The 26014-nt window shown below is 46.3% G+C and overlaps 1 protein-coding gene across 11 annotated transcripts in view; it reads left to right on the forward strand.

Moving 5' to 3' along the window:
* ARHGEF37 (Rho guanine nucleotide exchange factor 37) overlaps positions 1 to 25807 on the forward strand; it is a 79511-nt gene extending 53704 nt beyond the window's left edge. For 7 of the 11 annotated variants that reach the window (XM_081495759.1, XM_081495761.1, XM_081495768.1 and 4 more), the window contains 10 exons: positions 5880 to 6079; positions 7240 to 7370; positions 9937 to 10041; positions 11921 to 12031; positions 12683 to 13012; positions 15614 to 15742; positions 18534 to 18729; positions 20234 to 20391; positions 23305 to 23515; positions 24780 to 25807. In XM_081495759.1, coding sequence (XP_081351885.1) covers positions 5880 to 6079; positions 7240 to 7370; positions 9937 to 10041; positions 11921 to 12031; positions 12683 to 13012; positions 15614 to 15742; positions 18534 to 18729; positions 20234 to 20391; positions 23305 to 23514 — 1570 coding nt within the window. In that variant the 3' untranslated portion in view covers position 23515; positions 24780 to 25807. Of the gene's footprint in view, positions 1 to 5879; positions 6080 to 7239; positions 7371 to 9936; positions 10042 to 11920; positions 12032 to 12682; positions 13013 to 15613; positions 15743 to 18533; positions 18730 to 20233; positions 20392 to 23304 lie in introns of all 11 variants that reach the window. The other 4 variants (XM_081495764.1, XM_081495765.1, XM_081495769.1 and 1 more) reach the window with 2 other exon arrangements.
* Positions 25808 to 26014: the final 207 nt, after the last annotated feature.

A 26014-nucleotide genomic window follows, 5' to 3' on the forward strand; every position in this document is an offset into this window, starting at 1 on the left:
TCAATCCCTGGTTGGAGAATTAAGATGCTGCATGCCAAGCAGCATGGTCAAAAAAAAAAAAGCCTTTATCTTCCCCAAGCTTACCAAATGAAGATAGATGAAGGCCATCTTCTGGAAATCAGAATAGTGTAGGAGGAACAGAGGTTATTATTGTTATTTCATCTTACTTGGCATTTCCTGTTTACACCCAAGAGAAAGAGTGTAGATTTTGGTCTTTAAAGCTAGCATTATCTCATGTGAAGCCTCCTGCTACCTCTCTTCCTTCTCTCCCTTACCCTTGTGCCCCCTGAAGCCTCCTTTTGAAGTAGCCATGTTCTAGCCCCTCCCAGCCTCCAAAAAAGCCTACATTCATTTTCTTCTTTGATTCCTTTGATCCCTTCATGGATCTTCCAAACTTAGGCTTTTGTAAGGGTCACTAAATACATTTCTACAGGAGTGAGACAAGTAACAGAAATGAGGGAAGCAGGATGCCAGCTGTGAGACAAAAGGGAGTAATGGAGACTGTGGCAAATCAGAGCCAGCAGTCCCTGTAGAGGGTGCAGCTGCAGTCCAGCCTCAGCTGATCATCGGTCTATCAGGTAGCTTTTACTATAGCATAGCACCCCAAATATAGCGGTTTAAAATATAAATCATCTCCAAAATTTGTTTAAAGCAAATGTTTCTCAAGGTCACATTTATGCATGTTAGCAATTTAGCTGGACTCAGTAAATGATTTTTCTAGTCCTGGCTGAACTCCCTCACATGTCTGTGATCAACCGTAGGTCAGCTTTGCTGATGTTGGTTGGACTTTCCTATGAACGTGGGACACACGAGCTGACTCAGCTCTGCCTTTTGAGATCTCAGCTTGGAATTGACATGCTGTGCCAGACTCAGGAGGTGGAAAAATAGTTCCCACTTCTTGGTAGGAGAGCTTCAAAGTCATATTCAAAGGGTATAGATACAGAGAATAAAGTAATTGCAGCCATTTTTTTGTAAACCATCTACCTCAGTTGCTGTGTAGAAATATGATTCCACTGTGGCCAGATCCTCTGATCTTTCAAGAGAAACCAGAAGCTTTGATGTAAGTCTCCCCAGTGTTAAATATTGACATCTAGTTCAGACATGTTAGAAGCACTGTGTGGGGGGCTCTAGTTAGCACAGAGGCTGCTCTTGGAGAAGGCAATGGCACCCCACTCCAGTACTCTTGCCTGGAAAATCCCATGGACGGAGGAGCCTGGTAGGCTGTAGTCCATGGGGTCGCTAAGAGTCAGACATGACTGAGCGACTTCACTTCACTTTTCCTGTTCATGCACTGGAGAAGGAAATGGCAACCCACTCCAGTATTCTTGCCTGGAGAATCCCAGGGATGGCGGAGCCTGGTGGGCTGCCATCTATGGGGTCGCACAGAGTCGGACACGACTGAAGCGACTTAGCAGCAGCAGCTCTTTGTCACATCTTCTGCACTCCAGTCTTTCCCAACTAGGCCAGACATTTCTCATGGGCTTTGGCACCAGGCAGCCTGGCAGTGAATTGAGCTCTCTGCTCCTTATTCACCTTGACATAAGCCATTTTTTTGTCTCAGAACCTGGTTTCCCTACATGTAGAGTGGAAGTAAAAGCAACAGCTCATGGGGATGTAGACTCACTGCATACAGGTAATACTCAGTAATTGCCAGCTATGGGAGTTATCTTGGTTAGGAAGGGATTATGGTTCCCTGAGACCACACTGTGGTTCTCTGCTCCTTCAATCCTAGTACTCCCTTTTTATAACAAATTTATTATCCTGAGTTATATTCTGAAAAAAATTCTCCTGTCTATATAGATAACTGAAAAAAATAAACATAATGGCTTAGCTACAATTAAATGAGAAATAAAAGGAAAATAATTTCTAATAATGTAATATGTATTTCAGTATGCAAATGCTTGGGTACCACTACACTAGCAATCACATGCTTATAAGCGAAAAAGAGTCAGAAGCCATTCTGTACACAAAGTACAGAAAACCAAAAGAGCAGAGAATATGTGTACCCTGGAATGACACAAACTTGACTTCCTTGTGTATGATAAGAGAAAGAAGGAAATAACATAATTGAAGTAGGGATAATATTACATACTGGGAGGCAGAGAAAATGAGGAATGATGTTCTTACAGATGGCCTGTGTCTTATTTACAACAGGTAGTATCATAGTAATTCCCAGTGTGAAGATATGTGACTGGATGGAGTCCAGGTGTCACAAAAATATCTCAGTTCTTGAAATTGCAGCCTGTTTCAAGGCATTCATTCAGTCTCTGAATGTTGAGAGGGGCATATGAAATGTAGAACAATTCTCCCTAATGCAAGACTGTCCTTGCAGGATATTCTGCTTCCCTGGGACCCTGTCCACTAAATGCCTGCAGCACCGCAGAGTCTGCAGGTTTCAAGATTGCCCTCAATGAAATCCTCTGGTCTAATGTTGCAGCAGAAATGACATCCTTTCGGTCATCCCAATTTTACTCTTTGTATTTACAGGCAGACAGAAAATATACTTCCTACGGGAAAGTATAGACATTGGATGGTGGATGGATGGATGGATAGATAGAATGAATTTTAGGGGGCTCCTACTATGTATGCTGCTTTTGAACTTTTAATCACCTCCCTCCTGAAACAGTCATCCTGGCTTTCTGTGCTGATGATCATGGGGCTCTTTCTGGAGCCTGGCTGACGAGGATCATAGCAGCTGGATATCCAGATAGGATAAATGGCACCATCTTATTAGATCTTTGTGATTCCAAAATATACGCTACCTCCCACTTTTTATTTGGGTGGGTGAGTTGGTGAGGTGTTTAGTTTACCCTAGCTCTTAAGGCCAGAGAAGGCAATGGCATCCCACTCCAGTACTCTTGCCTGGAAAATCCCATGGACGGAGGAGCCTGGTAGGCTGCAGTCCATGGGGTCGCTAAGAGTCGGACTCGACTGAGCAATTTCACTTTCACTTTTCACTTTCATGCATTGGAGAAGGAAATGGCAACCCACTCCAGTGTTCTTGCCTGGAGAATCCCAGGGACAGGGGAGCCTGGTGGGCTGCCATCTATGGGGTCGCACAGAGTCGGCCACGACTGAAGCGACTTAGCAGCTCTTAAGGCAGTGCTTCCCACCTGGCAGCCAGTGGAATCCAAGGCTTCTCCTTGCTGCCACAGGAAGCTCTGCCTTAGGGAGACCAGTTCAATGGCATAGCTTTCAGTGGGGAGGAGAGGTGGATCAGTCCAACACAAAGCACCTGCAGTTCCACAACAACTTAGGCAGAGTGTTGGGAGAAGACACATAATCTGTTTTCCTTTATTGGCATTTTTTATTTAAGTATGAAAGTAACATGCTTATTGAAAAAAGGAAATTTTAAACAATATACAGTTATATAAAGTAAAAAGTATAAGTCCATTCCCCCTTGGTTTCCTGTTCCCCATGCCTCCCCTAGTAGTTAACACGTTCCATCCAAATTTGATTCTGTCTATTTACAGACAAGTAAGAAATAGACTTTCCATGGGAAAGTCTAGATGTTGGATGGATGGATGGATGGATAGATAAATAGAAAGAATGAATGAATTAATGAATTTTTAAGGGACTCCTACTCTACATTCTAGGACTTGTTTTTTCACTTAACCATAGTCATGAATTATTTTGCCATGTTCCCTTTTTTTTTTTTTACCATGTTCTTTTTTAATGGCTATGTAGGGTTCTTTTCCAGGGCAGCTCATAGTCAGCTCATCCCCTATTGAAGGATATTTGAGTTGTTTCCCAAATTTTACTGTCACAGAGTTGCTGAATAACTTCTACCTTTATCCATGCTCACTTGAGTTAATATTTCTGTGGGTAGATTTCTGTAGTAGGATTTAGGGAATTGTATAATTCACAAATTGCTAAATTACTCTCTAAAAAGATCCCACCAACTGATACTCCCACCAAGAGAATGTAAGAAATGTAAGAGGGCTGGTTTCCCCATATTCATCCAACTCTGGGTGAGTCTTTCAATTTTTTTTTTTTTTTTGGCCACACCATGTGGCATGCGGGATCTTAGTTCTTCAATCAGGATTGCACCCATACCCCCTGCGTTGGGAACACAGAGTCTTAACCACTAAACTACCAGGGAAGTCCCAAGTCTTTTAATTTTTATTGCTCGTCTGATAGGCTACATAAAGAGTTTTCTCCAAATTACTTTAGAAAGGCTATAAAGAAAGAGGTTGCTATACTTCTATAGTTCTTGATGATTGTGGAGAAGAGATGTAATCATCTCTTTGAAGGCCCCCTGCCTCTGTCATCTCTGATTTGTGAGGCAGTAGTTGTCCCCATGAGGCGGTTGTCCCTTTCCCATGAAAAGTAAGCTCAGAGGACAGAGTTTTGCAAATATCTGACCACTGTTTCCACCTCTCCTGCCCACAGTCAGCCAGGTGCTAGGAAACCTTGGTGAGAGCAGATGGTCAGTACAGGCATATCCTAACAGATGAGTTTCACCCCTGCGTTCCAACCTCCTGCAGTTAATGGGAGGGAGGGGGTAGTTCCCACCTGCTCTGTCTGTTCTAGGCCTTATGGCTGATCTTTCCTGGACATTTGGTCTGGAGGTTTTTTCCATAGGAAGAAGAGTAAGAGGCAAAGGTACTGTGGAGAGGAGGCCAGATAATAGTCATGAGAGGTATTTGTGAGTCTTTATGGAGGAGGCATGCTTAGACATTGATGTTTGAAACCCTTGTGTCTTTCTCAGAAGGTGGGTCTGAGGGCTACTGGTCATGATCAAAGAAAGATTGTTGGAGCCTTGTTCCAGATGCCATTGACTTGGGCACTGTTTCTGCAACTTCCAGACATCATCAGAGAGGGGGCTAGAAATAATCATTTATGCATCAAATGGTACATCTGGAAGGGACCTTGTAACTATTAGTTCCTGTGTTTTGTATTTTCCTTTTTCAATTTAAAATTTTCAAGCCTTATAGAAAAATAGAATAATGTAATGAACACACACACCCACCACCTGAAATGAGCAAGTATGAATGCCTTCTCTTTGCTGCATTTAATTTTGTACTAAGTAATTTAAAGGAAGTTGCAGATACTATGAGTCTTTACCCTTAAATACTTTACATGCCTCTCTAAACATTAAATTCCTATGATTAAAGTTTGGAGGGGGCTGTGCCCCAAGGCTTGTGAGATCTTAGTTCCTCCAGTGGGGATTAAACTTGGGCCTACAGCAGTGGAAGCACTGAATCCTAACCATCAAACCACCGGGGATTTCCCAAGTTCCTATGATTTTAAAAACGCTTTTTTTTGAAGCAGCAGGACCATTTTTTTAAAATGAAATATCATGTTCATGTCCAGCAGATGGAGTTGTACTTGAGACATACCCAATTGGAGATCTCAAGTAGGCTAGTTGACTGTGTGAGTCTGGAGCTCTGGACAGTAGTAAGAAGTGGAGATCTGGGTTTGCCATGTGTTTAAAGCTGTAGGACTAAAGGAGCTCAGGAAGAGATTGAGTGGAGAGAGGAGGCCCCGGGGCACTCCAGCATTGGAGAGAAGCCAGCAGAGGAGGCCAGGAGAGTGGCCTGTGGAGTGAGAGAAGCAGGACAAAGGGCATCTCTGGGGCCAAAAGAAGAAAGTGTTTTAAGAAAGAGGGAACAGTCTGCTGTGTCTGCTATTGAGAGACCGAGTAAGCTGAGGACAGAGAACTGACCTTTGGATTTAGTACATGTGGGGAACCGAGGCCCAGAAAAGGGTAAAGTGAAAACTAGCAGCACCCAATGAAGAAACTGAGGATCCCCGAAAGAGGGCAGCTTGCCTGAGATCACACAGCAAGTTAAATAGCAGAGCTGACACTAGAGCCCAGGCCCCTTGGTGCCCCCAAGTGTGGACCTGACCTACTTAACACCAGCCTTCTCCCTCAGGCCGCAAGCTGGACCTTCAGGCCTCAGCTTCTTCCTGGTAATTCCTCTGCAGAGGATTACCAAATACCCACTGCTGCTGCAGAAAATTCTGGAGAACACACTCCCTGATGCCAGTGCCTATGCTGTCCTTCAGAGGGCTACCTCTGCGCTCCAGGATGTGGTCACCAACATCAATGAGTACAAGAGGCGCAAAGAAGTGGGTAAGGACTTGGGGCATTTAGGTGATACATTAATGAGAATGCGTCTAATTAGCAAAAAACTCACCTCAAACTGGCTTTACTAGTAAAAGGGAAGACAGTCGCTTATGTAACCTACAAGTCCAGAGGTAACGTGGGCTTTAAGTAGGATTTAGTCTGGGAGCTGGTGTCATTTCCCTATAATTCTCTTGTCTCTGACCTCCACTATGTGTCACTGGCCTCTTCAAACTGGCCTCCCTCATAACAGTAAATGGGTATTGCTGTCCTAAGACTCACATCTGAACACCACACCCTTCAGGAGAACATGGACCCTTTCTCCGCTTAGCTGTAAACACTAAATTGGAGCTTCATTCTAGTAGGATTTACTTGAGTCATATGCTCACCCTGAACCAACTGCCTTGGTTAGGGGAATGCCATGAACTGATTGGCTTAGGCCTGGGTTGTCAGCCTTTCTTTGAACCTGTCACTGTGGTAGAGGAGTGGGGATCGTGTGAACTGGCTTGTAACAGTCAGCAACCACTCCCTGAACTAAAGTGAAATCATTCTTATAGAAACCGCATGGCTGCTATACTAAGGAGAAATGAATACTGGGAGGCAAAGAGCTGTGTATGTGTCAGGGATGAGGGTAGGAGGAGAAAGTGGGGAGATTGCCGCCTCTCAAGTTGCTAAAACAGAAAGGTCTGCAGAGTGTCACAGTGTCGTAGGTAGAGGAAACACTTACGCAACTAAGACAATATACTAATGATAATTTAGCTAATGTTTACTATGGCTATGACTTGTTTTTTTCACTTATTATTTTGTTTGATCCTTACGATAGCCCTGAGGTTGGCACTGTTAGTCTCATTTCACAGTTGGGTAAAATGAGAGCTTAAGTCATTTGCTCCATTTCCATCATTGTATGTGATCTCCCAGCAACCCTGGGAAGTGGTTGGCCTCATTTACAGATGAGGAAACTGAGGCGCAAGAAATCAAGCTGGTATGAACCTTTTCAGTCAGTGAGGACTCTGAGCCCTGTGTTTTACCTCCAAGATTTGCCATTCTAATGGGTGTGACCCTGACGTTTGAGAAGAGGGCCCAAGAGGTGCCCAGCTGGGATGTCAGGGTTTCTTACTTTCCTGGGTCAGCTCTGGTCCCTGTGCCCTCCTTTTCCTCTGTTGGTGCAGCCTCCAAGTACACCAAGGTGGAGCCGCTGAGCCTCCGGGAGCGACTGGCTCGCATCAATACACACACCCTCTCCAAGAAGACCACCCGACTGAGCCAGCTGCTGAAGCAGGAGGCGGGGCTTGTTCCCAGGGTGAGCGATGGACTAGAGGAAGGGTTGCATACTAGCCATCCCAAGGGGAAAGACGGTGCGGTGGTGAGGTGGAGTCTTAGACTGCTTTCAGAGATGGGGAGACTGAGGCCAGGAAGGGGCAGAGTAGGCACCCTCATTTGATTCTTTTGTTTAAAGTTTGTGGTTTTTTAAAGATTTTTTGTTGTGGACCATTTTAAAAGTCTTTGTTTGAATTTGTTTCAATGTTGCTTCTGTTTTATGTCCTGGCATTTTGGCCACAGGGCATGTGGGATATTAGCCTGCTGTTCAGTTCAGTTCAGTCGCTCAGCTGTGTCTGACTCTTTGCAGCTGCATGGAATGCAACACACCAGGCCTCCCTGTCCATCAGCAACTTCTGGAGTTTACTCAAACTCATGTCCATTGAATCAGTGATGCCATCTAACTATCTCATCCTCTGCCATCCCTTTCTCTTCCCGCCTTCAATCTTTCCCAGCATCAGGGTCTTTTCAAATGAGTCAGTTCTTGCATCAGGTGGCCAAAGTATTGGAGTTTCAGCTTCAGCATCAGTCCTTCCAATGAATATTCAGGACTCATTTCCTTTAGGATGGACTGGTTGGATCTCCTTGCAGTCCAAGGGACTCTCAAAAGTCTTCTCCAACACCACAGTTCAAAAGCATAAATTCTTTAGCGCTCAGCTTTCTTTATAGTCCAACTCTCACATCCCTACATGACTACTAGAAACACCGTAGCTTTGACTAGATGGACCTTTGTTGGCAAAATAATGTCTTTGCTTTGTAATATGCTATCTAGGTTGGTCATAACTTTTCTTCCGAAGAGCAAGCATCTTTTAATTTCATGGCTGCATTCACCATCTGCAGTGATTTTTGGAGTGCAAAAAATAAAGTCTGTCCCTGTTTCCATTGTTTCCCCATCTATTTGCCATGAAGTGATGGGACTGGATGCCATAATCTTAGTTTTCTGATTGTTGAGTTGTAAGCCAACTTTTTCACTCTCCTCTTTCACTTTCATCAAGAGGGTCTTTAGTTCTTCTTAGCTTTCTGCCATAAGGGTGGTGTCATCTGCATATCTGAAGTTATTGATATTTCTCCCAACAATCTTGATTCCAGCTTGTGCTTCATCCAGCCCAGCATTTCTCATGGTATACTCTGCATATAAGTTAAATAAGCAGGGTGACACTATACAGCCTTGACGTACTCCTGTTCCAATTTGGAACCAGTCTGTTGTTCCATGTCCAGTTCTAACTGTTGCTTCTTTACCTATATACAGATTTCTCAGGAGGCAGGTCAAGTGGTCTGGTATTCCTTTCTCTTTAAGAATTTTCCATAGTTTGTTATGATCCACACAGTTGAAGGCTTTGGCGTAGTCCATAAAGCAGAAGTAGATGTTTTTCTGGAACACTCTTGCTTTTTTGATGATCCAGCAGATGTTGGCAATTTGATCTCTGGTTCCTCTGCCTTTTCTAAATCCAGCTTGAACATATGGAATTTCATGGTTCATGTACTGTTGAAGCCTGGCTTGGAGAATTTTCAGCATTACTTTGCTAGCCTGTGAGACGAGTACAATTGTGTAGTAGTTTGAGCATTCTTTGGCGTTGCCTTTCTTTGGGATTGGAATGAAAACTGACCTTTTCCAGTCCTGTGGCCACTGCTGAGTTTTCCAAATTTGTTGGCATATTGAGTGCAGCACTTTCACAGCATTATCTTTTAGGATTTGAAATAGCTCAACTGGAATTCCATCACCTCCACTAGCTTTGTTTGTAGTGATGCTTCCTAACCAGGAATCAAACCGACACCCCTGCACTGGAAGTTAGGGAAGTCCCTCCACTTGATTCTGAAGAGCCAGGGTGGGGCTTTCTCCTCTGCACCTTGTGCTGCTCTTTCTCTGGGGCCTCTTGATACAGGTGTGTGTGTGTGTGTTTTCAGTCGCTCAGTTTTAGCTTTTCGACCTTATGGACTGTAGCCCACCAGGCTTCTCTGGCAGTGGGATTCTCCAGGCAAGAATAATAGAATGGGTTGCCATTTCCTCCCCCAAGGGATCTTCCTGACCCAGGAATCAAACCTGAATCTCTTGTGTCTGCTGCCCTGCAGGCAGATTCTTTACCTCTGAGCCACCAGCAAAGCCCCTTGACACAGATAGGAGAACTTATGTCTGGGCCTGGGCAAGGAACAAGCCTTAAATAGCTACTAGTAGAAATTTAGGTTGACTGAGTACTTACTCTGAACCAGGCATTAATAGTTCCACACAATGAAGTAAATGTTCGTATTATCCCCATGTTGCAGAAGATGAAACAGGCTCCAAGAGGGCAGAACACTTGCCTAAGTTCACACAGACAGGAAGCAAGTGAACCAGGGCTCGTGTGTCTGATTCCATGGTCTGAATACAAAACCACTAAGCCGCATTCACTGCCTCTAACCATCCCACTCAGTTTGGGGACTGGAGGAATGGCTCTGATGCACAGGTCTGTGGAAAGGTGTGTGTGTGTGTGTGTGGTTCCTTGCAAGGACTTGGGACAGAGGTGCCCCCACGTGGATGTTCTTGGCCCTTATAAGTGTAACTTTACTCTCAGATGGAAGACAAAGAATTTGATGACTTAGAAGAGAGGTTCCACTGGGTGTCGCTGTGTGTGACCGAGCTGAAGAGCAACGTGGCTGCTTACCTGGATAATTTGGAGGTGAGGGCCCTGTGGTAAATAATGGTAGGGGTGCGGGGGGAGGCGCTGGGATACCTGGGCAGGTACGTAGGGCCCATTGAACAAGCCCCTGACAAAGGCACCAGCTTCAAGAACCAATTGGAAGAGATCATAACAGTTGCTGGTTGGAGGCCAGAGAAGGGCCATGGGCAAGCACTCCTTAATCCAGAGGTTATCTGGCTGAGGCAACTTTTGAGTTCATTGAATGTTCAGGGACTGGGGTTCCCACTGGGCAGAGTCAAATTCACTGGAAACAGAGTCCTTTGGAAGGACCCTGCCAGACCGGTGCTAGAGCAGGAGTGACAAACACAGATGTTCAAAGGGACCAGGCAGGTAATATTATTGACTGAAGTGTATAGGTGTATAGGCCTATTGTCTATTTATGAGACTTTTATGGTAGAGTTCAATATGTAGTAATATTTGGAGTTTGAATGACTCAATAAATGAATAAATGAATAACATAAAATAAAATGCCCTGTTTCACGGGAGTTGTTGCTGCATGGGGGTGTGGACCCAATGCTGCCAGTTCTTCTGATTTTAAGGAAGAAGAAAACTGAAAATTGAGACCTTTAGGTGAAATCTCATGATGTGTCCACGTGAGCAACTAATTAAATAAGAATCTAAATGTTATGTGGGCCCAAGAAAATACATTTTTGCAAGCCAGATTCAGCCCACAGGGATACCAGTTTGCATTCCCAACCAGCACATCCCTTTCCTTGCGCCCAAGTTCCCAGTTCGTTCTTGTCATCGCTGCTGACTCATTCCATCCACTCTGTCCCTTTTGTGTGGTTTTGTTCTCAGTCACATCCATTTGCACAGACCAGCTCAGTCAGATGATAACAGGCTCTTTGGATAATAGGATTTGGGGTGGCATTATTGGAAGTGTGTAGAAGGAGAGAGGTTGTAGTTCTATGCTTTTCTGTGTGGGGCACACCCCCTGCTTGTTCCTGCTCCATCTTGCCCCAGCCCCTAAGGAAAGATAACAGCACAGTGAGTGAAAAGGGGAAGGCCCTCAGAGAAAAAATGGAGGGGCCTTAAGAAAGAGAAACCAGAAGCCCCCAAGAGACACGTCTGGCTTTGCAGGGAAGAACAGATACTTAGAAGCATTAAAGCTGCGTTTCCCTGAATGCAGGATTTACATGACAGATACAGTGTTGACATGGAATCCCATAGCAAGAAATTGACTCTCTCTTTTAATCCTCAAGAGTCCAGGAAAAGCCTCTTTTGCTGGCGTGTAAATAAACCAGCAGAACCAGTCTCAGGCTGGAAGTCTTCAGCTGGCCATGATGCTCAGACAGAATTTAATAACATTGTTTTTATAACACTTATTCTTAACATGCTTATTTATGGCAATTATTACTGGCTTTCCCTTTATGGAAGTATCATAAGGTGTTTTCTTTTGGCCATGCCATGCCGCTTGTGGAATCTTAGTTTCCTGACCAAGGATGGAACCTGGGCCCTCGGCAGTGAAAGCACAGACTCCTAACCACTAGACTGCCAGGGAATTCCCCATAAGGTGTTTTTTGTTTGTTTGTTTGTTTTAATGCACTGATTTAAATAGGGATGCTAGGTTGATTTAAGGAAAAGTATTATTAGAACATGAGGAGCAGACATGGCAGAAAAAAAAATTTACAAAGGTGATAACGAGAAGTGTGTGAATTGGAGGCAACACTGGGATAGCGAGAAAGATGTGGGCTTAGAGAAAGAACATTCTAATCACCCAAGTTGTGCAAAGATAGATTAGCTGTGTGCAGACACTTGGAGGGTGTGCTGTTATCCTCTTCCGGGATTTTGTGGAGGGACATTCAGGTGTGAGATGGTCTCAGTGGGCTGTGATTGGCTCTCCTTTGACCCCATCTAGGCTTTCCTCCGCTTCCGGCCCCAGGACTACAATCTGGAAATCCCTGGGGGCCCTGTGGTACAGTACTGTTACCTGGCAAGAGACCTGCAACTCCAGGCCTTCCCAGAGTTTGTGAGTGGAACTTCTCCCTTCTTTTTTTCAGGCAGGTGGCAGAGTCTGTAAGAATAATATTTAGAAGTAAGGCCCTTTCCTCAATGGTTACATCCATAACTGTCCCGGGTAGTCAGCAGGGTGGAAATTATTATTAGTGCATTTTCCTGATACAAACAGCCCCAGCTAATGTTTATTGAGCCATGTTATCTGCCAGGCACTGTGCTAAAGTCTTTACATTCTTTACTCATTTAATCCTCACAACACAGCTTACAGGGTAAACACTGTTAATAACTCCATTCTGCAGATGAGGCTCAGAGAGGGTGACCTCCCAGGTTATTCAGATGATCAGTGGCAAACTAGGATCTTAGCCCCAAAGACTATGGTTTTGATCACCATCCTAAACAAAATTTTTTCAACATCTCTGCACAGTAACCGTATTAAGAAGTGGTATATATGGAATACTTATTCTGTGCACTCTGCTAAGCTTGTTACATGCATTGTCCCCATTTCTCAGATGGGTACCTTGAGGCCCAGAAAGGTTAGATATCGTGCTAGAGGTCACAGCTATTCAGTGAGAGTGGCACTGGAGCCTCCCTCCAAAGCTCCTCCTTCCTGTGCCCACCCTCTGCCACTTCCTTCTTCAACTCCCAAGCTCACCTCTCCCCACAGAAGCAGCAACTGGAAGCCCAGGTGTGGCAGCCATTGTGCAGCCTGGCCAAAGCCTTGGCAGGCCCTCAGAACCTGATCAAGAAGCGTCTGGACAAACTACTGGACTTTGAGAGGGTAGAAGAGAAGCTGTTGGAGGTGGGCAGTGTGACCTACGAGGAGGAGGCAGCCCGGCACACATACCAGGCACTCAACTCCCTGCTAGTGGCTGAACTTCCACAGTTTAACCAGCTGGCCGTGCGGTGGCTCGGCCAGATCCTATGCACATTTGTGACTCTCCAGAGAGACCTTGCAAAGCAAGTGCTGCAGAGGGCAGAGGACAGCTTGGCCCAGGTAAGGCCTCTAGGACTGGGGTGCCTCTGGGAAATTGCCTGGCTGGGCTTCCTCACTCCTTCAGCAGTTTGCTTGAAGGGGCTGGGGTGGAGTGAAGTTGGGCCTCCCAAATAGGCTACCAGGTGCTCAGGAGGAGGCCATGGGGACCTTCTGGATCTCTCTCATGCCTATTCTCCCTCCATTAATAGAGTCAGGCCATGGAAGCCAGGGTAGTATAGAACTGGGACTCTAGGCCACTTGCAGGCTCTGGGACTCAGAAACACAGGAGGCTCACCTGGGAAAATAACAGGCCTTGGGGCCATTCCCTGGAGCATATCAGAAGCAGGTGACAAGAGACAGGGCCCCTTCTACACAGTCAGGAGTAAATGCTTCAAGCTGGTGTTCCTGCCCCTGCTACTACTTCTAGCAGCCGCCTCCCTGTGAGCCCTTACTGCGTACTGGGTTTGGAATACTTTCCATATATTGTCTCACTTAATCCTCACAATAACTCCACAGAGTAAGTATGGTTATTATTCTCATTTCAAAAGGAAGCTGGGACCATAGATGTTAAGCAGCTTGCCCAAGCTGTATAGCTCATGGCTAAATTTAAATCCTGGCAGGTGAACTCTAGAGCCTGAACCACAATGCCGGAGAGCCTGTTAAAAACAGCCATCTGCTGAAAGCATAAATAGGGCACAGAGAGGTTTAAACAAATCTCCACGTGTAAACTTTGATTTTAGAATTTTGAAGACTGGGGTTGGTATAGGAAAGAACACTCAACTGTTCTTCAGTCTCTCTCTGATATCAACATCAGAGCTCAGTGGCCTGTGGGTCTAAGCTCTGGAGAGATGTCAGTGTTGCTCATACCACATGGTGCTTCCTGCGCCTCATGTGCCCCAGCTCAGCTTTTTCCATCCAGTTTATTGCATAAAAATCCCGCTGAAATTTTCCACCTCCCCACCCTTATCACTGTGTGATACCACTTTGATTGTGTGGATCACAGCAAACTGTGGAAAATTCTTAAAGAGATGGGAATACCAGACCACCTGACCTGCCTCCTGAGGAATCTGTCAAGAAGCAACAACAGTTAAAACCGGACATGGAACAACAGACTGGTTCCAAATAGGGAAAGGAGTACATCAAGGCTGTATATGGTCACCCTGCTTATTTAACTTATATGCAGAGTACATCATGAGAAACGCTGGGCTGGATGAAGCACAAGCTGGAATCAAGATTGCCAGGAGAAATATCAGTAATCTCAGATATGTAGATGACACCATCCTTATGGCAGAAAGTGAAGAGGAACTGAGGAGCCTCTTGATGAAAGTGAAAGAGGAGAGTGAAAAAGTTGGCTTAAAGCTCAACATTCAGAAAATCATGGCATCTGGTCCCATCACTTCATGGGAAATAGATGTGGAAACAGTGTCAGAGTTTATTTTTTTGGGCTCCAAAATCACTGCTGATGGTGATTTCAGCCATGAAATTAAAAGACACTTACTCCTTGGAAGGAAGGTTATGGCCAACCTAGATAGCATATTTAAAAGCAGAAACATTACTTTGCCAACAAAAGTCTGTCTAGTCAATGCTATGGTTTTTCCAGTGGTCATGTATGGATGTGAGAGTTGGACTATAAAGAAAGCTGAGCACTGAAGAATTGATGCTTTTGAACTGTGGTGTTGGAGAAGACTCTTGAGAGTCCCTTGGACTGCAAGGAGATCCAACCAGTCCATCCTAAAGGAAATGAGTCCTGAATATTCATTGGAAGGACTGATGCTGAAGCTGAAACTCCAATACTTTGGCCACCTGATGCGAAGAGCTGACTCACTGGAAAAGACCCTGATGCTGGGAAAGATTGAGGGCAGGAGGAGAAGGGGACAACAGAGGATAAGATGGTTGGATGGCATCACCAACTCAATGGACATAGGTTTGAGTGGACTCTGGGAGCTGGTGATGGACAGGGAGGCCTGGCGTGCTGTGGTTCATGGGGTCGCAAAGAGTCGGACACAACTGAGCGACTGAATTGAACTGAACTGAAGGTATAAAGAACATATACATAGGCATAAAAACATATACAAAGGCATAAAGAACATATACAATTGTATAGCTGGGAGACCCAACAAACAATGTTGTTGAGGCTCTGGCTTTCACTGCATCTCCTGGCTGTTTCCCTCTCTGGGTTGGCTTTATTGTCAAGCAGGCATTTTCTGCAAGGTGAGAGAGAGTGGCTCTCAACAGCTGCAGGTTTTTAGCTTAACATCTCAGGATCCAAAAGAAAAATCACCCTGTCACTCTCAGCCTTCATGTACTAAATCTGATGGGAAGATTCCGATTGGCCTTGCTCTAGTCCATTGTCCACTCCTTGACCAATCATGGTAGATTAGCAAAGGGATGCTGTGACTGCCAGTCCTATGGCCAGGCACCAGCAGGGACAATACCACTGGATCCCCGTAGAGGGATGCTTTTTGTAAAGGAAGGTGGGGCAGTACCCAGGCCCAAACCAGGACAAAGACATAAAGGTCCATCCTAACACAGCTGGGGCTGGAGTGTGGCTTAGGGTCTCCCTGACAGAGAGGTCTCTTCTCTGCCAAGGAGGGCTCTGATGACAGTGCCTGTGCCCCCCAGCTCCCCCACCACCACATGTCTGAGCCGGCCTTCAGGAAGCTGGTGGAGGATGCACTAAGCCAGACCAGTCACCAGCTTCGCTCTTTTCAAGAGAACTTCGAGAAAGTGCTGCCACCTCCCACCACACAAGTAAGTGTCTCTCCTTCCCCCTCAAAGACTGTCCAGTCCTTCACCTGCCAGTGGGGTGAGATCAGACCCCTATTTCCTTCCCCTTTTCTTTTCCCAGTTGTTCCCTGTTACCCAGAAACACATTGCCTGTCCCTCTCTCCTTTCTGTGACCTGGGGGTGGGGGTGGGGTGGAAATCTCTCTCTCACACACACACATACACACACACACATTCTCTTCAACCATGAAGATAAGTACAAAAGCAGGTTAAGAAGATAACCTAAACATTTTGCTCTTGTCTTATAATGATGTCATAATAGACAAGGGGCATTAACACCCTGAAACCTGCAACTTCTTCAGATTTTTCAGCAAAATTAACATTGTTAATTTTGTTAAGTGTTAATAACACTTTCTCATAGAACTTGCTTCAAATATGAGCATTCAGGATAGATAAAATGTTTGAATTAGAAGTAATTTAGATTTTCTTTTTGCTATGAAATTTTTAATTGCAAAAGACAGTGTTTCAGCTGCATTGTGGTTGATAGAACTTTGGCTGGCAAAAGGCTTTTTTAGGGGGTAAAATAGTTTTCCTCTAGAATATAATGAAAGGATATCTTGCAGTCCACCTGAAGAATTCTTCAAGAATATATAAAATAATGGAGTAGGATGGGGGTGTGGGAGGGAGACTCAAGAGGGAGGGGATGTGTGTACACTTACAGCTGATACACATTGTTGTGGCAGAAATCAACACAGTATTATCAAGCAATTACCTTCCAATTAAACAAAGACAAAACCATAAAAAAGAATAAAATCAGCCTAATAATTTTAAAAAGATATATAATCTTAAAAAATTTTTTTAAAAGAATATATAAAATATCATGTATGTTTTAGTAACTGAAGTAGCTGAAGGGCAAAGGGGCTCTCAGAGTATGATGAAACCTGGGTTTGAGAAAACTGAAACTGTATTCAGTCACATGTGAGATGTGAGGTGAGGGTCAGGAGACAGGTCCAAGATTCCCCCAAAGGGAGAAGGGGGCCCAAGAGACATGGGGGAACATTAAAGGAGCCCAGAAGAACTGGGCAGAGACAGGTGGCCTTTGCACCTGACCAGAGCGTAGAGGACATCAAAGAGCATCAGAGGGGTGTGTGCACTTCAAGTAGGGTGGCCTCCTCCTGGGAGTGAGCTGTCCCCACTTCGTTGCCCCCACTGAGATGCCCAGCAGAGGACTCACTGGGGCTGTTACATGGGCTCTGCAACCCGAGGGGAGGAAGGATGAAGGAAATCAAGTACAGAGTGGCCACTCAGATGAGCCATGGAAACTTCTCTTTTTCTACTTAAGACAAAATGACATTTTTTCTTATTGGAAAAGCAAGCCATGGTGATTGCAGGAAAAAGAAGAGAAGATACATAAAAATAGAAAGAAATGGGAACATCATAGTCCTGGTGTGTTGCAAATTGGTAGGAAGAGAAGGGACTCCCATGACCCCAGCCCCACCCCCAGCTTCCCCATCTCTCCTCTCATGTACCCCTGCAACACACACACAGATACACAGACACACACCTTCCTATAAATTCCTGACTCATTTGGCTATGGGTACAGACCCCAGAGGAGTGGGGTCACCACCCAGGACATGAGAGTACCAGTGCCATCTTTGCAGGCCTCCCCGGTGCCTCCAGGGAGTGCTGCTGTTCTCCACACAGGGAGGGGCAGAGACTTGAGAAAGAAGACAGATGTTTGCTACCCCATACTTGCATTAACACCACCATTCTGAAAAAGAGCTACTCTGTCTCTACACTTTTGTTTGAGGGCCTGTTTAGAAACCTGGGATTCTCCTGGTTCTTGATCCTGATTCAGGAACCTGCTGGAGGTAAGGGAGATGGCAGAGTCCAGGCCCAAGTGTCCCTGAACGGCATCTCTGCCTACCTCCCTACACCTAGCACCTCTCTACCTGGAAATAGCCATGTAGAATATAGTGAATCTATGTCCATCCATATATATCCAGTGAGAGAATATATAATAAATATGTATTCAATATTTTTACCTTCTTTGTTTTACAAAAGGGGACAATCTCCCGAGTCCCTTCTTGTTGATACTTTAGCTGGAAGCAGTGAATGAAAAAACAAAGACAGTGCCAAATTTCTAGATGCTCTGAAAGTACACTGAATCATTCTCCTTAGCTAGATGGCAATTTCCATTAAGGAAAAACTCAGTTTCTGCTATGTCATTCACAAGGCTTACCATGCCTTGTAAATGGTAGGGGCCTCAATAAAGGCTTGTGGACTCAAAACCCATGGAATAAAACACTGAATTCCCTTTGTTCACCCATGTGTGAGGGGTCTACGTGTGTCAGCCCTGTGCTGGCTATTTAAGATCCCAGGTGAGTAAGGACTGGTGCTGATATGACACTCATAGTCTTGCTCATTGGTGTTGAAAGATGTGTGTAAGGCATTTTCCCGTGGGACAGCTTAGCTTAATGCTATGGGCAGAATTTAGGGCCCAGTCCTGGAGTTCTGTAACTGGGAGATTCAGAATCTGACTTAGGATTTTAGAAATCCAAGAAATTTAGACCAGAGAAGGATTTTAGAAGCTGTTAGAGGTTTCTTCTGAAATGCCTTTGGCTACTAAGAGCATGTGTTTCTCATCTGATCCATCCATTTGTTATTGAGGAGGCTGTTGCCCTGACTGGGATGGGTCTACGGGGAACAGAGGTGGACTCAGCCCAGGACTCCTGGCTGTCAGCACGTCAGCCAGCACTGGTGTCAGCTTTAACTCTCCAACTCCAGCACTGGTGTCTGTCTCCTTCCTCTCCCAGCCACTCCTTCCAGGGGCTGAACACCAGGTGCAGGCTCTCCTGAGCAAGTATGGCCCGGGAAAGCTGTACCAGGTGACAAGCAACATCAGCGGGGCTGGGACTCTGGACCTGACCCTGCCACGGGGCCACATCGTAGCCCTCCTTCAAAACAAGGACACCAAAGGCAACAGCAGCCGATGGCTGGTGGACACTGGAGGTACATGGGACTTCAGGGGGCACTTCCCCACCCTTTGGGAAAACTACCCAACGAGAGCCAGTGGGGAGACACGGGCGTTCTTGTGGGTGGGGTCTGGCTATGCAGATCCAGGATGGGAATGAACACAGGTGAACATGGAGGGCTTGGGGACATAGCCACCTTAGTGTGGTGCATGAGATACCAAAAAGAGAAGTTGTCTCATGTTGTAGCATCTGGATCAAGCACCTACCATGTGCTGGGTGCTGTGTAAGGAAGGCAGGGACTCGCAAGGACTCTGTCTTGGGGACCTCACAATTCACTGGTGTAGACGCAGTTCTGTGGATCACCTTGAAGAATGGTGATGCATGGAGAAGGAACACTTGGATCCCAACTGTGTGGACAGAAGTCTGACATGAAGAATGAAGTTGATGTTATCTTGCTCCCTCTGCTCTGGTCAGGTCCCTGGGTGTGCTGCTCAGATGTGGGGGCCCCAGGAGGCAGCAGGGCAGGAAGCAAGGGGCACCATGAACTCAGGACAAGATGCCCCAGCATCTCCAGTGTCTTCCACAGAGGGGCATGCGATCCACAGATGATGGTTACACAGGACTATTGGGAGGGGATATGCAGACAGTTTTTCCTCACTTCAGATACTTTAATTCAGTATTTTAATATATATTAGAGAAAATATAACTAGTACAGAAACCCATGATTTTTTTCATTGTTATCAAGGTATAGTACAACACTAAGTTTTAAAAAGTGAGTTTATTAAAAAATTAAGATGGTACAGATCTGGCAAAAATCATAAAAGGGGAGACTCTGGGCTCAAGTTGAAAAACTTGAGCTGAATGAAGATTAAAACAAGGTCCCTGGAGTCAAGAAGACCAGGTTTGGATCCCAACTCAGCACTTTACTAGCTGCATGATCCTGGAGGAGTTTATGGAGCCTCTCTGAGCCCTGTTGGTTTGGCAATAAAATAGAAATAACAATACTGACCTTGAGAGCTGATGTGAAGACTAGGTGGTCCAGTGCGGTTCAGCACTAGGCAAGCTCTCAGAAGGTGACAGCCATTCGCAGTAACAGCAGCCAGAACACCCCTGGGGTAGCTGTTATAAGAAGGGACTAGGGGCACTTGGAGAAGGAAAAGGCAATTTCTGCCTCCTGGGAAGGCAGTCCTGCAATGAGGAGTAGCCTTGCTTGGACAGGGGACCAGAGGTGCCAGCACCAGGAAAACAGTTTTCATTCCAGTCCAAGGAAGAACTTTTTGTCTCTGCCAGAGCTGTTCCAAATGAACTGGGTTGCCTCTGTAGGGAATGAGCTCCCTGTCACTGGGGTAAATAAGCAGAAGCTAGAAAGAGTGAGAGCAGGGTGGGGTGAGTGGTTTTGTGAGGTTCTGAGATGACTTTTCAAGGTCCACTGTAGTGCTGAGAAGCTGTATTGGAGGCAGTCACATCCATGAGTGGCGGTGACTTCCTCTACCACTGAAAGGGGCGATCCACAGCCAGATAACATTCTGTATGTCCTGCAGGACATCGAGGGTACGTGCCAGCTGGAAAACTGGAGATGTACCACATGGCCCCCAGTGAGGAAGAGCTCAGAGGCCAGGCGAGGCCTCACAGAGACTCCCAACATCAGACACCAGAGCCCACCTCGGCCCTGGTCCCCTCTGTCCCAACTGTGACCCAGGTGAGCCTAGAAGAGCGGTGGGGGCCATCTGGAGCGGGGCTTTGATTTTCATCCTGTCAGGAGGAGTTACCACCCTGTGGAGGGGCCAGGGCCTTGGTCAGTGGCCACAGCAGTGTCCTGGCCAGGCATGTACCTGGATAAAGGAGACTTTCATCCCTGCCATGTCAAGAGCAGAGAGCTAATCCTTTACTCTCCAGTAAGCAGAGCAAGTGAGATTATTCATTTATTCATGCATTCATTATTCAGTATATGCCAGGCACTGTTACATGAGAGATCAATGATGAGCAGAGGTCAACCTTGGCCCTTGCCTTCCTCAAACTTATAATCTAGGAGGTGGGGTAAACAGTGACTAATAAAATAATCATATAAATGATCTTAAAGTTCTATTAGTGATAGGTGCCAGAGCCTTAAGTGAGGGAGAGGATTAGGGAAGGTTTTTCTGAAAAGAATCATGCTTTTTGCTCAGATTCAAAGGGTGAATAGGAAGTAATTGGATAAAAGGGTGTGAATGGGAAGAGCTTCCCTAAAAACATGTCCAGCAAATGCAAAGGCCCAGGGCTGGGGAGGACATGGTTAGTAAGGAACTGAGTGGAGCCAGCGAGGTAGGAGCAGTGAGGTGCTGTTGAAGAGGTGGGGTGGGGCCAGCCATTGGGGCTTGTGGCCTTGGCGAGAGTGTTGGTCTTTCTCATAAAAAGCCATGAGAAACTTGTACGTGCATGTTCATCGCAGCATTATTCATAACAGCCCCTAAGTGGAAACAATCTATGTCCATCAACTGATGAAAGAATAAACAAAATCTGGCATATCCGTGCAATATCACATATTATTCAGTCAAAAGAAAGAATGACGTTCTGACACATGCTACCACACGTAGCTCGATACAGAAGACCATGTAATGTGTGATTCTCTATTCAAAATGTGCAGAATAGACAGTTACACTGGGACAGAAAGTAGACCAGTGGTTGTCAGGGGCTCGGGGCAAGGGGAGTGGAAAGTGGCTACTAAGCGGTCTAGGGTCTCTTTTTGGGGTGATGAAGATGTTCTGGAATTAGATAGTAATGGTGGTGGCACAACCTTGAGAACATACTAAAAACTACTGAATTGTACACTTTGAAAGACTGGAGTGTATGTATGTGAATTATATCTCAAAAAGTGATGGGAAGGCTTTGCAGAGCCAAATCCTAGGGGGAAGAAGGTCAGTGGGGTCACTGTGAGGGATGATGGAGGTAGTTAGCGGCTGGCACATGGGAGCGTTAGTAAATGGAGGCAGCACGCACAGTTATGGAGGAAGAGCTTCACAGGTGGTGAATGAGCAGCAGAAAGGACCCAGGCCCAAGGGCAGGGGCCCAGAGGCTTACAGTGAATAGCCGGGGAGCCTGGAGCGGGCTGCGGGAGGGCTGCATAGAAGCCTGTGGAAGCTGTGATGTACAGCTGTGGCACATGCTGAGAAGGTTCTCAGGCCACTGCCGGGAGAATTAGCTAGAAGTGCTGCACGAGGGCTGCCTCCAGCTGGACACACCCACCCATCGGCAAAGGACCCACAAGGGTCCCACAAGGGAGCCTGGCCACCCAACTCAACCCCATCGCCAGCCAGTGTGGATGGTGTCCCCAGAACCCCCACCTAGGGGCTCATGTGGAGAGCTCAGCTGTCCATCAGCCCAGAGACATCAGCTGCTTCCTCTTTGTTTGTGGGTCTATTCAGTGGGATTCACATGGGGTCATTCCAGTCCTCCCTTGCCTCTGACTTTTCCTGGCCCATAGTAATAAAAGTCATGGCAGGAGCTTCCCTGGTGGCTCAGTGGTAAAGAATCTGCCTGCCAATGCAGGAGACACAGGTTTGACCCCTGATCCGGGAAGATCCCGCATGCCATGAGGTAACTGAGCCAATGCACCACAACTGTTGAGCCTGTGCTCTGGAGCTTGGGAGCCACAACTGCTGAAGGCTGCACATCCTAGAGCCCATGCTCTGCAACAAGAGAAGCCACCTCCATGAGAAGCCCACATACCACAACTAGAGAAACAAAGCAACTAGAGAAAACCACAGCAACAAAGACCCAGCACAGCCCCCCAAAAAAAGTCATGGTAAAAATAACCGAAGCAGGGAATTCCCTGGTCGTCCAGTGGTTAGAACTTAGCACTTTCACTCATAAGGCCTGGGTTCCATCTCTTGTCAGGGAACTGAGATCCCTCAAGCTGCATGGCATGGCCAAAATATTATTATTATTAATATTATTAACAAAGCAGCCTGCATTTGTTGAGCCCTTACTATGTACCGGGCACAGGCATTCATTCATTAAGTTCCCACGATTACCTGGAGGGAAGGATATCATACTTCTGTTTTACAGATGGTAAAACAGAGGCCCAGGGAGGTAAAATATCAGCCTAAGTGCCCTCCCCTCCATTATTGTTTTTCTAGGGGGACCCTTTCCCTAAAAAGTAACAAAGTCGCCCAGCCATCTCTCCTGTCTCTACTCCAAGCTGGGAAATTGGCCTGGACAGATGACACCCTTGGATCTGAGGAGGGTAGTGAGGAAGGGACTCTGAGTCTTCTGCTCAGTAGGATGGCAGCAGTGGACTGAGAGCACCCCTCCTGAGGTCAGACAGGTCAGCTTCACTGCTGTGTGATTTTGAATTAGTTCCTTGACGTCTCTGAGTTGCAATTTCCTTATCTGAAAAAAGGAGGAAACAGAATTATAGAACTGTGAAAATCAAAACCAGGCAAAGAGACTGCCATTCAGTAGATATTAGCAGAGTGGAAGTAGCTGGCATCTTTGGACAAAGGATGCGTTTGGGAGGCGGTGACTGCCCAGCCACTGAGTCAGGTGGCACGGAAGAGGGTAAACAGCTTCTCTGGGTTGGGTTTGTCCATCCTCTCAACCTGACCACTTCTGTATCATTCCCCATGTGTTTCAGGTGGTGGCCATGTACCCCTTCGTGGCCAGAAGCAGCCATGAAGTGAGTCTGCAGGCAGGCCAGCGGGTGACTGTGCTGGAGGCCCAGGATAAGAAGGGGAACCCAGAATGGAGCCTCGTGGAAGTGAACGGACAGAGGGGCTACGTGCCTTCCAGCTTCCTGGCCAGGGCCCCAAGTCCAGCTCCGTGGGGCTGGAGTTTGCCTTCTTAGGGTGCGCTCCTTGAAGTCCATGTTCCAGGAGAGTTAGAGGCTGTGACCCTGGGAAGGAAAAGAAGCAAAGAGAAGGTGGGGGTGGATGGGGAGATCAGGTCAGGGTGGGGTGAAGGGCACGGAGAAGATAGCCAGAAGAGGGAGATGAGCCTTGCAGAATGCCTGGTGTGGGTGGGCATGAAAGGCCTCAACCAGGGCAGCTCATTATGTCTGCCTGGAGAGGGCCTTCCAACCTGAGTCACAGCACCCTGGATGGCAGGTCCCAGCTGATGTGCCAGGACTTGCTTGTGGCCAGTCTTACCTATGCTCCTGCCTCGGCCTGTCCATGGGAGTGGGTTACCTAGATGAGCGTTACCTATGTGCTGTGTGGTTGCATGGAGGGCCACTGGAGAGTCCAGAACTGCCTGGCCTGACAGCTCACTTCCTTCCTGTGATATAGAGACACCATAGTTGACCAGTTGGCTTTTATATCTCCACAGTGGGAGCTGAGTTACCTTGGGCAGTGAACCCACAGGAGCCCTCTCCAGCAGGGAGCGAGGGCTTGTCAGGGCAGTTGAAAGGTTCCCAGGAGACTTGGCTGGGCCTGGAGTGGGTGTGAGCAAATCATGATTCTGGAATGTGTGTAGGCAAATGCAGAGGCTGCTCCAGGGGAGAGGGGATTTTGAGGGTGTGTTAGGTGGAGTGTGTGAAGTTGTACATTTGAGGTGTGTGTTAGGTTGGCAGCAGTTGTACACTGCTGCTGTGTTCTCTGGACTAGGGGACAAAGGGCCATGCAAATCACAGAGGAAACTGTGAAGCAGGTAACTAAAGGCCTGATGGGTGGGTAATGACTTGGTTTCCTGTTTCTGGAAGAAGGGGAGCCAGGGGAACCCCCAGTGGTTTCAGGAGGGTTCCAAGGCCCTGGAGGCCACAGTGGAGGTGATGTCAGTTGGCTGTGGAACCTCAAACATAAGACACAACCTCAGTTTTCACATCTATTAAGACCTAACTCAGGCTTGTGATGAGAATGAGGAGATGCCAAAGTTGTGGAAGCTCCTTGTGAATCATGAAGTGTGACATAAGTGTAAAATTGCAGGATGTACAGGAAGTGGTCTCAGGATGGCCCCAGGCATCAACTGGCCACTGTCCATGCCCATGGCCATGACCAACATTAATAATCGGTGTGGGATCCTTTCCTTTAAACCCAGGATCCCTCCCAGTGCTGCATTCTAGGTAACCAAACTTTTGAACTTGATGAGATCACATTAATTGTCATCCTTTTCTAGAACCTAGAAATTGAAGCCTCTCAAAAGAGTTCCTGTTCAAGGAAGACTGACCACCGGGGCAAATTTGGGTGCAGCAGCTGTTGGATCACCATTTCTAAGTTGTCACTTTGGACTCAGATAAGTTGCAAGATTCACAAGAGAGAGAAAAAGTGATTCAGTGTACCTTTTAAAACAAATAACAAATTTCACAACAAATCCACATTAGATTATGTGTAAAAACAGGTGGCAGTTTAGACTTAATTCCAAGAACATCTCTGTATTATAACTGTAGTGCCTAAACTTGTTAGCTCTGGTTTTTGGAGAGCCTTTAATAAGTGTATACATGTCTGTGTCAGACAGTCTGTAACTTACCTCCTCTGGGCTTGTGAAAGCATGAAGGCTGCATACATAATGCAGGAGAAACTCAGTCCCCACAACCTTTCACCCAGCACAAAATTGACTCTAAGATGCTCATGACTCATTTTCCTTTCTCTTCCCTGCTCAGATTTCTGATGCAAACAAGAAGCACAGGAGAGCAGGTAATAAAATAGGAAATCCAGTTGTGGTAGAATCAGTGTGGTTCTACAGTACTTTTGAGAGCCTACTGTTTGCACTGAGGCAGCTTTCAACTATGACTGAAGTGAGGTTCCCGCTCAGAGATGCTAATGCAATTTGTCTGGAGTGTGGCCCAGCCTCAGGAATTCAGAGAGCTCCTCAAGTACTTCCAGTGTGTGGCCAGGGTTGGGGATCTCTGCCCTGCACACACAGTGCTGGTCGAGATAGGCCTGGTGTCAGAAATGGGCACAAGCTCTCACCTAGGGTGTGCCCCGTTCGAACTTTGTACTTGCTGAGATGCTTTAAACAGGCAGCTTGAAAGGAGGTTTGAAACAGGACAGCCTGTTCTTTCAGGTCCTAGAATGTATATTTATTAAGTGCCATTAAAAGAGACCTGAACAAAACTGGATGTTCTTGTAGGCATAAGGGAGAAAACCGAAATATACTTGGAACCAAATCTATCTCATGAAAGGAAAATAAAAATTATTCAGTAACACGTGGGTTGTGGTTTTCCATACCAGGGGGTGAGATTAAAAGTCACTGAAGGGTGAGGAAATGCACAACTGAGAATATGGAGAATGGCCTGAATTTTCTCCAGAGGACTCAGTGTAATGTGCCTTTCCCCTCCAGATACCTAGAACCATTGCACTGTGTCTTATTTATTTCAATGCTGGGCCATCACGTATTAGATTCATAAAGGT

This window comes from Giraffa tippelskirchi, chromosome 6, assembly GCF_054371585.1.
Source record: "Giraffa tippelskirchi isolate mGirTip1 chromosome 6, T2T-mGirTip1v1.2.pri, whole genome shotgun sequence".
NCBI classification, from domain to species: Eukaryota; Metazoa; Chordata; class Mammalia; order Artiodactyla; family Giraffidae; genus Giraffa; species Giraffa tippelskirchi.